Genomic DNA, 16,478 nt, shown 5'->3' with positions numbered 1-16,478 from the left:
CCCTTTTTCTCATTTTCATATGAGGCCTCTGCAGCTTTGCATGTTGCACAAATAGTGCAGGGATTATACTCGGATATCAAAACTGATATACTTAAATCCCAACACTCAACTCTTTCTGACTCGGTGGTTAGACCATCACCTTATTGTTCAAGGGGCCTCCTTTGTTCGTCCTTCCTGGACTGTGATCTCAACAGATGCAAGTCTTACAGGTTGGGGAGCTGTCTGTGGGTCTCTGACAGCACAAGGGGTTTGGTATCCTCAAGAGGCGAGGTTACCAATCAATATTTTAGAATTCTGTGCTATTTTCAGAGCTCTTCAGGCTTGGCCTCCATTGAAGAGAGAACTTTACATTCATTTTCAGACAGACAATATCACAACAGTGGCATATGTCAATCATCAAGGAGGGACTTGCAGTCCTTCAGCTTCGAAAGAAGTATCTTGGATACTTTTTTGGGTGGAATCCAACTCTTGTCAAATTTCTGTGATTCATATCCTAGGTGTAGACAATGAGAAGCGGGAGTGGTCTCTCCATCCAGATGTGTTTTTTCATCTTGTACAGATGTGAGGTCTTCAAGAAATAGATCTAATTGCCTCTTGTCTAAACAAGAAGCTTCCCAGATTCCTTTCCAGGTCCAAGGATCCTCAGGCGGAGATAGTGGATGCTTTAGCAGTTCCTTGGTTTACCAACCTGCTTACATTTTTCCGCCTCTGGTTCTTCTTCCGAGGGTGTTCTCCAAGATCATAATGGAACAATCTTATATGTTTCTGATAGCACCTGCATGGCCTCACAGGTTTTGGTATGCGGATCTTGCCTGGATGTCTAGTTGCCAGCCTTGGCCACTTCCTTTAAGGCCAGACCTTCTGTCTCTAGGGCCGTTTTTCATCAGGATCTCAAATCTCTAAATTTGAAGACATGGAAATTGAACGCTTAGTGCTTAGTCATAGAGGTTTCTCTGTCTCAGTGATTAGCACTATGATACAGGCTCGTAAGTCTGTTTCAAGGAAGATTTATCATCGGTTTGGAAAACCTATATTTCATGGTGTTCCACCCATAATTATTCTTGGCATTCTTTCAGAAGTCCTAGGATTTTACAGTTTCTTCAGGATGGTTTGGATAATGGGTTGTCTGCAAATACTTTTAAAGGACAATTTCTGCTCTTTCTGTCTTATTTCATAGAAAGATTGCTAAGCTTCATGATATTCACTGTTTTGTTCAGACTTTGACTCATATCAAACTTGTTATTAAATCTATTTCTCCTCCTTGGAGTCTCAATTTGGTATTGAAGATTTTACAGGTTTCTCCTTTTGAACCCATACATTCTCTGGATATTAAATTACTTTCTTGGAAAGTGTTATTTCTTTTGGCTATCTCTTCTGCTAGAAGAGTTTCTGAATTGTCTGCTCTCTCTTGTGAGTCTCCTTATCTGATTTTCCATCAAGATAAAGCTGTTTTGCGGACTTCGTTTTAATTTTTGCCTAAAGTTGTAAATTCTAACAACATTAATAGAGAATTTGTTGTTCCTTCCTTTTGTCCTAATCCTAAAAATACTCTTGAAAGGTCTTTACATTCTTTGGATGTGGTAAGAGCTTTGAAATATTATGTTGAGGCTACTAAAGATTTCAGAAAGACTTCTAGTCTGTTATTGTTTCTGGTTCCAGGAAAGGTCAGAAAGCCTCTGCCATTTCTCTGGCATCTTGGTTGAAACTTTTGATTCACAAAGCTTATTTAGAGGCGGGGCAGTCTCCGCCTCAGAGAATTACAGCTCATTCTACTAGATCAGTTGCCACTTCTTGGGCTTTCAAGAATGAAGCTTTAGTTGATCAAACTTGCAAAGCAGCAACTTGGTCTTCTTTGCATACATTTACTAAATTTTACCATTTTGATATGTTTGCTTCTTCGGAAGCAGCCTTTGGTAGAAAGGTTCTTTAGTTTGATTCTAGTGCCTTTGATTTGAGTTTTTTGATATTTTTAAGAAAAACGTAAATATATTTTTGGATTTAATTTCTCAGTGGATATAGCAGTTCTTATTTTATCCCTCCCTCTCTAGTGACTCGTGAACTTCCACATCTTGGGTATTATATCCCATTCGTCACTAGCTCATGGACTCTTGCCACTTACATGAAAGAAAACATAATTTATGTAAGAACTTACCTGATACATTCATTTCTTTCATAGTGGCAAGAGTCCATGAGACCCACCCTATTTTTTGGGGGTTATGATTTTTTTTACACCTCAGTACTTGGCTATACGTTAAACTGAGGTGGGAGGTGTATTTATAGGCATTTTGAGGTTTGAGAAACTTTTCCCCCTCCTGGTAGGAATGTTTATCCCATACGTCACTAGCTCATGGACTCTTGCCACTATGAAAGAAATTAATTTATCAGGTAAGTTTGTACATAAATTATGTTATACAAAGACCCTAAATGTTACCCCAATAGGTAATACTAGAGATCAAGACACACAAGTTTGTTAGAATAAAAATATACAATTGCATCTAATCCCGCCAAATCTTAAAATAATAACTCAAATAGCACATTTGAGAATCAAACAAACAAAAACTAAGAAAATTCTATACCTTTTATAGAGGGAGAGAGAAGAAAAAAAAAAGAAAAAAAGTGGGGGGTAACTTAATAAAGACCTCTTACCATCCCTCTACCCCACCCTCAATTCGTAGTCCACTCCAAAGGTAATTCCCCTGCCTTGATCAGAAGAACGAATACATTTAGTTTCCTTAGAGCAGCGATCAATTGTAACTGCACTTCCAGTGGATAGGTTCTAATAATACTTTCCCACTTATACAAGTAATCTTTCAACTTTTTATCAGAACTGTTAGGAAGCGAGAATTGTTCCAAAATTATTAAATGTGAAATTGTTTCCTTAAATAGTACGAAAGAGGGAGCTCTCTTAGCCTTTCATTTGGATAGAATCAGATAAAAATAAACAAATTAATAGTTGTAGAGTTCCTATATCTACCTGGATTACATAGAAAAAATATATCTTGACACTCTAGTTGAATTTCTTGTTCTAATGCTATCTTCAACCAAAAATTTACTTTAGCCCAAAATTGCTTGATTCTTGGACATAACCAAAAACAATTGATTAAATCAGCCTGGATATTACTGCATTTAGTACATTTAATAGGTTTATTTGGAAACCATTTGCTTATCTGGAAAGGAGTCACATATATCCTGTTAATAAGTCTACAATGAGATTCTCTTCATGAAACCAATAAGGAGGCCTTCCTTGCGAGCCCAAAACTTTTTTGGATCACTTCCAAGGTAATCAACACGAAGTCTTTTCCCCATCAGTAGGAAAGGATGTTCAAATATTTTTGGTCCAAGCCATTTATCAAAATGTTATAGAGAAAATAAATGGAATGTTTCCCTTGCTTGTAAAGATTTATAGCAGGTTCCAGGTTTCCTAGTCCCCAGCTAAGATTAGATTTTCTCATTAACTTAGTAAGATAATATCTCAGTTGTAAATATGCAAATAAATAATGTTTGTGTATAGAAAACTCCAGAGCGCCCTAAAGGATTTAATATATTCTAGACCCTGATCCATAACTTGAGCCACATATGTAAAACCTAAGGCGGCCCACTGTTTATAAGCGGAAGAGGTAAGTCCTGGTATAAACTCTGGGTTACCTGCAATAGGCAAAAATTTAGATAGTTGATGGTTAATTTGGAGCTCCCTGCAGAAGTATTGCCATGCCAAGATAGACATACTAGAGATTTGATTAGGTATACTGTTTCTGGGACAATGGATTATTGCCTGCAAGGAAAAGGGTGCCGCCATTGTGGATTCTAATTTTAAACTATAAACCTATTCTTTCTCTGTTATCCAGTAATCCCTATATAGTTAATTGTATCTACAATTTTAAATGGACATAAACCCTCTGAAAGTTTACACTTTGTAATCCATAAAATCTCGGATTTTAGGGGATTAATTTTATAACCCTGAAAAGGAACCAAATTGTTCCGCTAGTGAGAGAAATAGTTTAATAGATTTTTCTGTATTACTTAGAAATAATAACAAATCATCAGCAAACAAAGTTAATACTGTTTTAACCTGTCCCACTAGAATACCTGCTAGTTCATTACGAAGAAGAATTGCAAATGGTTCAAGAGCTAAGTTGAAAAGTAAGGGTGATAGTGGGCAGCCTTGTCTAGTCTCTTTTCCTAGTGTAACGTTATCTGTAAGTTCATAATTAATAAGAAGATTTGATAACGGATTTTTATATAGAGTTTTTAGAAGATTGAGAAAATTCCCCTGAATTCTAATGAAGAAAAAAGATGATCCCACCCAATTAGGTTGAAAGCTTTTTCTGCGTCAACTGATAGAATAGCTAAATCCATTGTGTACCTTCTACACTTTCTCTTGCTTTTATTCCAAAAATAATCTAATATAGAAAACACTTTTTGAATTGTTTTTGCTATATTTCTACAGGTCATAAAACCGGTCTGGTCTTCGTGAATTAATAAACCCAGATGTTTCTGAGTCTATCTGCGATAATAGCCGTTAAAAATGTATAGTTGTTGTTGAGAGGGGAACTGGGTCTATATGATGCCACATTTTGGGGGTCTTTATTTTTTTTTATGAATCAGAGTAATTGTAGAGTTTGTGAATTATTGTGAGTGTAGTTCATTTTTAACAAAATACACGTTCTACAAATTAACTAGATTTACTGAATTGTGATCTATTAAGATCTTATACATTTCTGCAGGGAGATGGTCAGGGCCTGGGGCTTTGTTTAATTTACTTAATTTAATCTTTCTTCTACAAGATACGACAAGTCCACGGATTTCATCCTTACTTGTGGGATATTATCCTCCTGCAGGAACAGGAAGTGACAAAGAGCACCAAAGCAGAGCTGTATATATAGCTCCTCCCTTCCCCTCCACCCCCAGTCATTCTCTTTGCCTGTTTTATACTAGGAAGAGGTAAAGTGAGGTGTTAGTTTTAGTTTTTTCAATCAAGAAGTTTTTTATTTTAAATGGTACCGGTGAGTACTATTTCCCTCAGGGGGATATGGAAGAAGATTTCTGCCCTGAGGTTGATGATCTTAGCAGATGTAACTAAGATCCATGTTGATTCCCACAAGACTTCTGAAGGTAATACAAGAGACATCTTCAGTGTGGAGAACGGTTTCATGCTACAAGCAGTATTGAGGTATGTGCAGCCCTTTATTTCTGAGGAGACTTGGTGTATAAGAACTGGCTGACATTTATTTCCCTGCAAGGGAAGGGGTAAGCAGTAGTCCTGTAAAACAAAGGGTATTACTGAGTAACCTATGCTTAATTTATTTTATATGACATATTGGGCCAAGCATTATAATGGACTTAACCGCATTATAAAGAGAGACTAGGAGAGGCAGGAATATGCTTAACGTTTTTATTATTTATAAGCAATTGGGCCACGTTTTGAGTGTACTTAAGGGGTTTAATACATCCACATGTCTTATACTCTGAACCGCTTCACCATGCGGTTGTTCAGGCCTATACGATCATCAGACATGATGGGCAGGGCTTAATTTCGCGCGCTCAGAAGCGCACTTTACTCTGGCTGAGAAGGCAGCAGGCATTAGCTCCGGTTGAGCCTAGATTGGTGTTCTGTTAACGGGATCGTTGTAGAGTCATTTTGCAGTACCCTGGGGGCAGGTAGGCACGAGGTGAGGTGCAGGGGTTATTTTTGTCAAATCTAACATATTTGTGACTATAAATACCTTTTAGAGGTCAATTTCTTCCCTTACTCTTGGGGTGCAATAATTTTTGGAGCCATTGATTAGGTGTAGTTAATTTTAAAGGTTAAATTAACGTTTTGAAGCAGTTTTGGAAAATTTGTGTGCTTTTTTTATTTCTTAAAGACGCAGTACACGTTTTGCAAAAAATTGTTTATATCAAATAAAGTGTTTAACGACTATTGTGGTTATTACTAGTCTGTTCAACATGTCTGACATTGAGGAATATCATCTCTTTCTATGTGTTTAGAAGCCATTGTGGAACCCCCTCTTACATTATGTACCTCTTATACTGAAGGGGCCTTACATTGTAAAAAGCATATTTTAGGTAAAGAAAGTGTGTCTAAGGATGATTCTCAATCTGAAGAGAACCAGGATATGCCATCCAATTCTCCCCAAGTGTCACAACCTTTAACGCCCACACAAGCGACGCCAAGTACCTCTAGTGCGTCTAATTCTTTTACTCTGCAGGAGATGGCTGCCGTTATGTCAACTACCCTTACAGAGGTATTATCTAAATTACCAGTGTTACAGGGTAAACGCAGTAGGTCAGGTATTAATGTGAATACTGAATCCTCTGATGCTTTATTGGCTATTTCCGATGTACCCTCACAGTGCTTTGAGTTGGGGGTCAGGGAATTGCTGTCTGAGGGAGAACTTTTAGACTCAGGAAATGTGTTACCTCAGACAGATTCGGACGTGATGTCCTTTAAATTTAAGCTTGAACACCTCCGCCTGTTACTTCGGGAGGTTTTAGCGACTCTGGATGATTGTGACCGTATCGTGATACCACCAGAGAAATTGTGTAAGATGCACAAATATCTAGAGGTAAAAAGGGATAAAGGATGCACCGGCAGTCAATCAGGCATTTTAAGAAAGATTTATTTGAAGAAAATTTAAAAGTTCATAAATGGACAATACTTTCTTGGACAAGTGTGAGGGGTTTGTTCCACCGCAAGGACTGCTTGCTGACGATTACGGCCTGTGGAGCCGAAACGCGTCAGAAAGCAGTCCTTGGGGTGGAACAAACCCCTCACACTTGTCCAAGAAAGTATTGTCCATTTATGAACTTTTAAATTTTCTTCAAATAAATCTTTCTTAAAACGCCTGATTGACTGCCGGTGCATCCTTTATCCCTTTTTGCCATTTGATTCATTGAAACGAAGGATTTGCACGGAGGTGAAGACGTTATTTCCTGGAAGCATAGCCCACTCACCTCTCGCGAGAACCGGAATGCCGGGGGAACTGATCCTGTGACGCCAGACGCCGAGATTCCCCGATACCAGGAAGACGGAGCTCAACTAAGCGGAGCAGTGTAACCTGCAGCCCTCGTCCAAGAAAGTATCAGCGGACAGTGGTACCGTATAGCCGGAGAGCTCTGCAGTTATTGGGAGAAAAGGCTGTATCTACCGAGTACGTCATTTCTTGATCCGTGGAGCGGAGGTGAGTGGTGAAGGAGCGGACTAAGTCAGCTTTGTCACACCGGGTACATATTGAGATATCGGTGACATTATTTACTGAGATATATAATATAATTACAAAAACTATACAGATATGTTAGATGTTAATAACACAATGTACAGAATGACTAGAATAGAGCACAATATGCATGCAAAGAGACCTTTTTGGGAGTAATTTGGTGCCGGTAACCTTTGTACCTTTTTCAAATATCTTAAGGTGCCTACTTACACTGATGTTTTTCCAGTTCCTAAAAGAATTTTGGAAATTGTAAAACAGGAATGGGATAGACCAGGTATACCGTTCTCTCCCCCTCCTAATTTTAAGAAAATGTTTTCCTATATCAGACACCATTCGGGACTCATGGCAAACGGTCCCTAAGGTGGAGGGAGCTATATCTACCCTGGCTAAGCGTACAACTATACCTATTGAGGACAGTTGTGCTTTCAAAGACCCTATGGATAAGAAGTTAGAGGGTCTTCTAAAGAAATTATTTATTCATTAGGGTTTCCTTTTACAACCTACGGCTTGCATTGTTCCAGTAACTACTGCAGCAGCTTTTTGGTTTGATGCTCTAGAAGAGTTTCTGAAGGTTGAGACTCCATTAGATGACATTTTGGATAGAATTAAGGCTCTCAAGCTAGCTCATTCTTTTATTACTGATGCCGCTTTTCAAGTTGCTAAATTAGCAGCGAAAAATGCAGGATTTGCCATTCTAGCGCGAGGAGCGTTATGTCTAAAATCTTGGTCATCAAAATCTAAGCTTTCAGCTATTCCTTTTAAAAGGTAAGACCCTATTCGGGCCTGAATTGAAGGAAATCATTTCTGACATTACTGGAGGTAAAGGCCATGCCCTACCTCAGGATAAGTCTGTTAAGATGAGGGGTAAACAAAATAATTTTCATTCCTTTCGAAACTTTAAAGGAGGACGCTCTGCTTCCTCTTCCTCCACAAAGCAGGAAGGGAATGTTGCTCAATCTAAGTCAGTCTGGAGACCCAACCAGGCTTGGAATAAAGGTAAACAATCCAAGAAGCCCGCTGCTGCTACAAAGACAGCATGAAGGGGCGGCCCCCGATTCGGGACCGGATCTAGTAGGGGGCAGACTTTCTTTTTTTGCTCAGGCTTGGGCAAGAGATGTTCAGGACCCCTGGGTGCTGGAAATCGTGACCCACGGGTATCAACTGGAATTCAAGGATTTTCTCCCAAGAGGGAAATTTCATCTTTCATGATTATCTGCAGACCAGATAAAAAGAGAGGCGTTCTTACGCTGTGTAAAAGACCTCTCTACCATGGGAGTAATTTGTCCCATTCCAAAACCGGAACAGGGACAGGGGTTTTACTCAAATCTTTTCGTGGTTCCCAAAAAAGAGGGAACTTTCAGACCCATTTTAGATCTCAAGTGTCTAAACAAGTTTCTCAGAGTCCCATTGTTCAAGATGGAGACTATACGAACAATCTTACCAATGATCCAGGAGGGTCAATATATGACCACCGTGGACTTGAAGGATGCTTACCTTCATATCCCTATCCACAAGGATCATTATCAGTTCCTAAGATTTGCCTTCCTGGACAAACATTATCAGTTCGTGGCTCTTCCCTTTGGGTTGGCCACAGCACCCAGAATCTTCACAAAGGTTCTAGGGTCTCTTCTAGCGGTTCTCAGACTGCGGGGCATAGCAGTGGCACCTTATCTGGACGATATTCTGATTCAGGCGTCAACTTATCATTTTACAAAATTTCACACGGACATAGTATTGTCTTTTCTGAGAACTCACGGTTGGAAAGTGAACATAGAAGAGAGTTCACTAGTTCCACGGACAAGGGTTCCCTTTTTGGGGATTCTTATAGACTCGGTAGACATGAAAATATTTCTGACGGAGGTCAGAAAAACCAAGATTCTAAATACTTGCCGAGCACTTCAGTCCATTCCTCGGCCATCAGTGGCTCAGTGTATGGAGGTCATTGGATTAATGGTAACAGCAATGGACATCATTCCGTTTGCCCGCTTTCATCTCAGACGACTGCAGCTGTGCATGCTCGGACAGTGGAATGGGGACTATGCGAATTTATCTCCTCAGATAAATCTGGATCAAGAGACCAGAGACTCTCTTCTTTGGTGGTTGTCGCCGGATCATCTGTCCTAGGGGACATGTTTCCGCAGACCCTCGTGGGTGATAGTGACAACGGACGCCAGTCTTCTAGGCTGGGGTGCAGTCTGGAATTCCCTGAAGGCTCAGGGTGTTTAGACTCAGGTGGAGTCTCTACTTCCAATCAATATCCTGGAACTGAGAGCAATATTCAATGCGCTTCAGGCATGGCCTCAGTTGGCTTCGGCCAAGTTCATCAGATTCCAGTCGGACAACATCACGACTGTGGCATATATCAATCATCAAGGGGGAACGAGGAGTTCCTTAGCGATGATAGAAGTATCCCAGATAATCCAATGGGCGGAGGCCCACTCTTGTTACCTGTCGGCAATCTACATCCCAGGAGTAGAAAACTGGAAAGCGGATTTTCTAAGTCGTCCGTGGGAGTGGGAACTCCATCCGGAGGTGTTTGCTTCATTGATTCACCAATGGGGCAGACCGGAACTGGATCTGATGGCATCTCGTCAGAATGCCAAGCTTCCATGTTACGGATCCAGGTCGAGGGATCCACAGGCCGAACTGATAGATGCCCTGGCAGTGCCTTGGTCGTTCAGCCTAGCTTATGTGTTTCCACCGTTTCCTCTCCTTCCACGCGTGATTGCTTGAATCAAACAGGCGAGAGCTTCAGTAATCCTGATAGCGCCTGCGTGGCCACGCAGGACTTGGTACGCGGATTTAGTGGACATGTCCTCTCTGCCACCGTGGAGACTTCCTTTGAGACAGGACCTTCTCATTCAAGGTCTTTTCCAACATCCAAATCTAATGTCTCTGCAGCTGACTGCTTGGAGATTGAACGCTTGATTTTATCTAAGCGAGGATTCTCTGATTCGGTCATCGATATTTTGATACAGGCTCGAAAGCCTGTCACTAGAAAAATCTATCATAAGATATGGCGTAAATATCTTTATTGGTGTGAATCCAAGGGTTACTCATGGAGTAAAGTTAGGATTCCCAGGATTCTGTCTTTTCTCCAAGAAGGATTGGAGAAAGGGTTATCATCCAGTTCCTTAAAGGGACAAATTTCTGCTTTGTCAATTTTGCTTCACAAACGTTTGGCAGATGTGCCAGATGTTCAGTCTTTTTGTCAGGCTCTAACTAGAATTAAGCCTGTATTTAGACCAATTACTCCTCACTGGAGTTTGAATTTAGTTCTTCGAGTTCTTCAAGGGGTTCCGTTTGAACCCATGCATTCCATAGATATTAAATTATCTTGGAAAGTTCTGTTTTTAGTTGCTATCTCTTCTGCTCGAAGAGTTTCTGAGCTTTCAGCGTTACAATGTGATTCACCTTATATTTCATTCTGATAAGGTGGTTTTACGTACCAAACCTGGATTTTTTCCTAAGGTTGTTTCAAATAAGAATATTAATCAGGAAATTGTTGTTCCTTCCTTGTGTCCTAATCCTTCTTCTAAGAAGGAGCGTCTGTTACATAACCTGGACGTGGTCCGTGCCTTGAAGTTTTACTTGCAGGCGACTAAGGATTTCCGTCAATCATCTTCATTATTCATTGTTTATTCTGGAAAGCGTAGGGGTCAGAAAGCTATGGCTACCTCTCTTTCTTTTTGGCTGAGGAGTATCATCCGCCTGGCATATGAGACTGCTGGACAGCAGCCTCCTGAAAGAATTACGGCTCATTCTACTAGGGCTGTGGCTTCTGTTGAACAGATTTGTAAGGCTGTGACTTGGTCGTCCCTTCATACTTTTTCTAAATTTTACAAATTTTATACTTTTGCTTCTTCTGAGGCTGTTTTTGGGAGAAAAGTTCTTCAAGCAGTGGTGCCTTCCGTTTAGGTCTCTGTCTTGTCCTTCCCTTTCATCTGTGTCCTGTAGCTTTGGTATTGTATCCCACAAGTAAGGATGAAATACGTGGACTCGTCGTATCTTGTAGAAGAAAAGGAAATTTATGCTTACCTGATAAATTGATTTCTTCTACGATACGACAAGTCCACGGCCCTCCCTGTCATTTTTTAGACAGATTATATTTTGTTTTATTTTTACAACTTCAGTCACCTCTGCAACTTTTAGCTTTTCCTTTCTCTTCCTAAACCTTCGGTCAAATGACTGGGGGTGGAGGAAAGGGAGGAGCTATATATACAGCTCTGCTGTGGTGCTCTTTGCCACTTCCTGTTAGCAGGAGGATAATATCCCACAAGTAAGGATGAAATCTGTGGACTCGTCGTATCGTAGAAGAAATCAATTTATCAGGTAAGCATAAATTTCCTTTTCTGGGACTTCTTCCAATGAAATAGGCCTATTTAGTTCCTCAAGATCATGGTGGGTTATTTAAGAAGTTATAAGTGTAGACCAAAAGAGATTGTTATTCTGCAAGTTTATATTATCTTTAGTGTAGATATCTTTCTAATGATCAAAAAAGCTTTCCTTAATTTCCTTGGGATCTGTAATTATCCTGTGGTCTTGCCTCAACGATTTAACAGCATTGTTGGTTTGTCTATTCTTGGTTAATATAGCCAAATATTTAGCAGACTTGCCAAAGCTACCAGAAAATGTGGCTTTTTGTTTTAAATCCTCTTGGAAAGTTCTATATTAAAAAAAAAAAAAAAAAAAAAAAAAAAGATTCCTCTCTTTTCTATGCTTGAGGTATTCCTCCCACTTACTTTTAATTGGACTTACAATATAGGATTCATAACTATTTCGAACTTGGTTTGCATGTTTTATCTCCCTGGTTTTAGATTTATTTTTCCACTTACACAGATAGGCCAAAATTTCACCTCTTATAAAAGCTTTAAATGCTTCTAAGAAAATCTCGGGCCTTGTCTTATAAGAAAGATTGTTAAACCAAAGATTTGAAGCAGCTACAACATAAGCTATACTAATAGCTGGTTTAAACATCTAACCCGCTTGTAGAAATGCTTTTCTGTGAAAAGACTCTTATTTTCTATCCATAGGGTCCTTAAAAGATTTACTATCCTCTAAAGGGATAGTTGTGCGTTTAAATAAAGTGGAAATTGCGCCATCCATATTAGGTATAGTTTCCCAAAGCTCAATACTAGAAGCCGGTAAGGAAAACATCTTTTTGAACACTGAATATGGATTAATAGGAAGCCCAGTAGTATCCCAAAAACTAAAATGTTCTCTACCACCCATTCAAAAACCTACAAAATAAAACAATGGATAACATTTAACACCACAGGAGTTATTTGTGTGTTATCATGTTCTTGTCCTAGGTTCTATATAGGAAAAACTGGTAGGGAATTGAAGGACAGAGTGAGAGACCAAAGATATGACATAAATAACAAAAATAAGGACAGTCCTGTTGCAAGACATTTTGAAGTTTGTCATGGGGGGAATCATGCCTGCCTTAGAGTGATAGGAATTGAGCATATTGGGGGGGGCGGGAATAAGAGGGGGAAACATTGATAGAATCCTTCTTCAACATTAAGCCAAGTGGATGTATAGGCTGCAAAAGTTGAATATAGGCTGCAAATTTGAAATATTAATATTTTCATGTCGGGTTAGCGCACTAGATAATGTGATTGTGTTTGCGTGCGAGTAAGGTCTTTGGTTTTTTCACACTTTTTTTGCTCCTTTGACTTCTATGGGGTAATAATAGGTTATCGTGTGCACAATATTCTAAGTTTGGCTTTCTACACTCTGGTCGGGTTAGCACACGAGCAAAAACAGTTTACTTTCAACTTGTAATACGAGCACTACCCGACACGCGCAAAAAGCTTACTTCTAAGCACAGTTAATGCTCGAGCGGGAGCATTAAATAATGCTCCACTTGTAATCTGGCCCATAGTGTGAATTCTTGCACGATTGGCAGGAGTTGTTTCCTCAGAAAGGGTGTACATGAAAAGATGTTTTGTTTTTAACTAACACTCTCTCTCTCTTGGTAACTAAAGCTTAATTTTGACCTTTCGTATCCCTCAGATATATTTTTTTTTTTACTACTTTTTGTACTGCATCTAGGCTAGGCAGCAGTCATAGAAACATATAAATAAGACCCTATAGAGATGATATGAAGAAGCCAATTGTATAGAAGAGTAGTGTGGTATGATGTAGAGAGATGGAGGAGAAATATCCATTAGATTTCATAGTTTATCTGCATCCATAGCGCTGCCAATCCAAACTGTGTGAACTAGCTCAATGCAGATGCTTTGCTCAGGTACATTTGACCAAAAACAATGTTATATGCTCAGGTTGCTATCACAAAGTACCTGTTAAAGTTGACATCCTCCCTAATTGAATAAATATGTAATTGCTACTGCATTGCCATATTAAAAGAGAAATGTGTGCAGGGAAATTTAAAGGGCTACTGCTACTTCTGATCTTTTTTTTTTTTTTTTATTTCAGGCTTTTTCATGGCACTAACGCGGATGGGGAACTTTGGGATTCGGAAGATGAGGAAGACTGATGCTAATTTATTTGTCAAAGGAATCAGGACATCCACTAACATGGAGGTTACTTTGTTGGTGTTACAGAAATAAGCAACATGAAACACCAGTATCCTGTGACCATTAAATTGTGGCATATTTTTTTTATTTTGATGAATAGTTTGTTTCTGGTCAATTCATGTAAAGTAATCAATATGGCAGTTTCAAATAATGTTTTGCCTCTTACAACTAAGTAAAACAAACCCAAAACACTATGCTAAGAATTTTAATTTGTTCCTACCTGGGGATCAGTAGATATAGCAGGAGCTCATAATCAACATTGTTGACATAAGCCAAGATCACATTCCACTTAGCTACTAACAGTTTATTCATTTTCAAATGGAATGTGCTCTACCTGCAAGCATGCTAGATTTTCTAGGTAGTTAAAGGGATACTGAACACAAATTGTTTCTTTCATGATTCAGATAGAGCATGCATGTAAGCTTACGAGCCGGCCCATCTTTGGTTCAGCACCTGGATAATGCTTGCTGATTGGTGGATAAATGTAGCCACCAATCAGCAAGTGCTACCCAGGTGCTAAACCAAAGATGGGCTGGCTCGTAAGCTTAATACCTTTTCGAATAAAGATACCAAGAGAACGGAAAAAAAATTGATAATATGAGTAAATTAGAAAGTTGCTTAACATTACATGCTCTATCTGAATCATGAAAGAAAGCAAAAAGTTGGGTTCAGTGTCTCTTTACGATTAAAATACAGTGTTGCCTATTTTAGCCTGCTATTTCCCTCTTGTGAAAGCCATTTAAAAATGATTACGTCTATGATATGAATTATATATGATGCAGTCCCCTTTTCTACAGCTGCAGCAAAATCTAAATATAATTTTGTATCTTCTAACCAAAGCAATATTAAAAGGGTTATTTACGTGTTCTTTAGGACCATACAGTTGATTGCCTTGATTTTTGGAATTGTCAAAACAATTTCAGAGATGTGAGCTTTGCTTAAAAGTGCTTACAGATATTTTGAGGAAATAATGGAAAACGAATGTACTGAGTGTTTTTTTTTTTTTTATATTAAAAAAACTTTATATTTTAAATACTCAAATGCATACAAATTCACAATCATATGGTACAATCCTTACAAAGTATTTTATTAGATAATTCAATTCACCAATTTCCATATTGCTGTAAACCATAGTGAGTAAAATGCGTCTCGAGCATATTTAACGGAGATTTTAGCTGATATTGATGAATGTATCAACATATTTTTTTCCAGAATATGATTTATCAAGTCATTTATATGTTTGATTTAAATGTCAGAAAGAAAAAAATAATAATATTGGCAGTTTCTTTAGCGTAAAGATTTTAGGGTTTTTTAATACTCTGTCTGAATCATAAAACTTGATTTCTTCTGTTATGTGTGATCAGTCCACGGGTCATCATTACTTCTGGGATATAACTCCTCCCCAACAGGAAATGCAAGAGGATTCACCCAGCAGAGCTGCATATAGCTCCTCCCCTCTACGTCACTCCCAGTCATTCTCTTGCACCCAACGACTAGATAGGATGTGTGAGAGGACTATGGTGATTATACTTAGTTTTTATAACTTCAATCAAAAGTTTGTTATTTTACAATAGCACCGGAGCGTGTTATTACCTCTCTGGCAGAGTTTGAAGAAGAATCTACCAGAGTTTTTTACTATGATTTTAACCGGAGTAGTTAAGATCATATTGCTGTTTCTCGGCCATCTGAGGGAGGTAAAAGCTTCAGATCAGGGGACAGCGGGCAGATGAATCTGCATTGAGGTATGTGGCAGTTTTTATTTTCTGAATGGAATTGATGAGAAAATCCTGCCATACCGTTATAATGACATGTATGTATACTCTACACTTCAGTATTCTGGGGATGGTATTTCACCGGAATTACTCTGTAAAAAGTACATTAAACCTCTTAATAGGTATTTATCATGTTAAACATTTCTGCTGGAATGTAGAATCGTTTGCATTTTCTGAGGTACTGAGTGAATAAATATTTGGGCATTATTTTTCCACTTGGCAGTTTGCTTGTTTTAATTGTGACAGTTTCGTTTCTCTCTCACTGCTGTGTGTGAGGGGGAGGGGCCGTTTTTGGCGCTCTTTGCTACGCATCAAAAATTTCCAGTCAGTTACTCTTGTATTTCCTGCATGATCCGGTTCATCTCTAACAGAACTCAGGGGTCTTCAAACTTCTTTGGAGGGAGGTAGATTCTCTCAGCAGAGCTGTGAGACTTATATATTGACTGTGATTAAAAACGTTGCTCTGTAATTTTTATGTCTCAAATTTAATTATTGTTAATTTACTAATGGGAACAAACCTTTGCTAAAAGTTGTGTTGTTTTTAAGGATTGATGCTATAACTGTTTTTCAGTTCATTATTTCAACTGTCATTTAATCGTTTAGTGTCTCTTTGAGGCACAGTACGTTTTTGTTAAATAAGATTGTAACCAAGCTGCAAGTTTATTGCTAGTGTGTTAAACATGTCTGATTCAGAGGAAGATACCTGTGTTATTTGTTCCAATGCCAAGGTGGAGCCCAATAGAAATTTATGTACTAACTGTATTGATGCTACTTTAAATAAAAGCCAATCTGTACAAATTGAACAAATTTCACCAAACAGCGAGGGGAGAGTTATGCCGACTAACTCGCCTCACGTGTCAGTACCTGCATCTCCCGCCCGGGAGGTGCGTGATAATATGGCGCCTAGTACATCTGGGCGGCCATTACAGATAACATTACAGGATATG

At 38.9% G+C, this 16,478-nt stretch overlaps 1 protein-coding gene across 2 annotated transcripts in view; it reads left to right on the top strand.

The window, feature by feature from the left end:
• RNF14 (ring finger protein 14) overlaps positions 1 to 16,478 on the top strand; it is a 243,020-nt gene that overhangs the window by 213,034 nt on the left and 13,508 nt on the right. The window contains exon 8 of one of the 2 annotated variants that reach the window (XM_053717169.1): positions 13,659 to 13,765. In XM_053717169.1, the coding sequence (XP_053573144.1) occupies positions 13,659 to 13,719 (61 nt within the window). In that variant the 3' untranslated portion in view covers positions 13,720 to 13,765. Of the gene's footprint in view, positions 1 to 13,658; positions 13,954 to 16,478 lie in introns of those variants that run through there. The other variant, XM_053717168.1, reaches the window with a different exon arrangement.

Source organism: Bombina bombina, chromosome 6 (assembly GCF_027579735.1).
Source record: "Bombina bombina isolate aBomBom1 chromosome 6, aBomBom1.pri, whole genome shotgun sequence".
Lineage (NCBI taxonomy): Eukaryota > Metazoa > Chordata > Amphibia > Anura > Bombinatoridae > Bombina > Bombina bombina.
The sequence above is the reverse complement of the archived record's forward strand: the minus strand, read 5'-3'. Positions and strand labels throughout refer to the sequence as shown.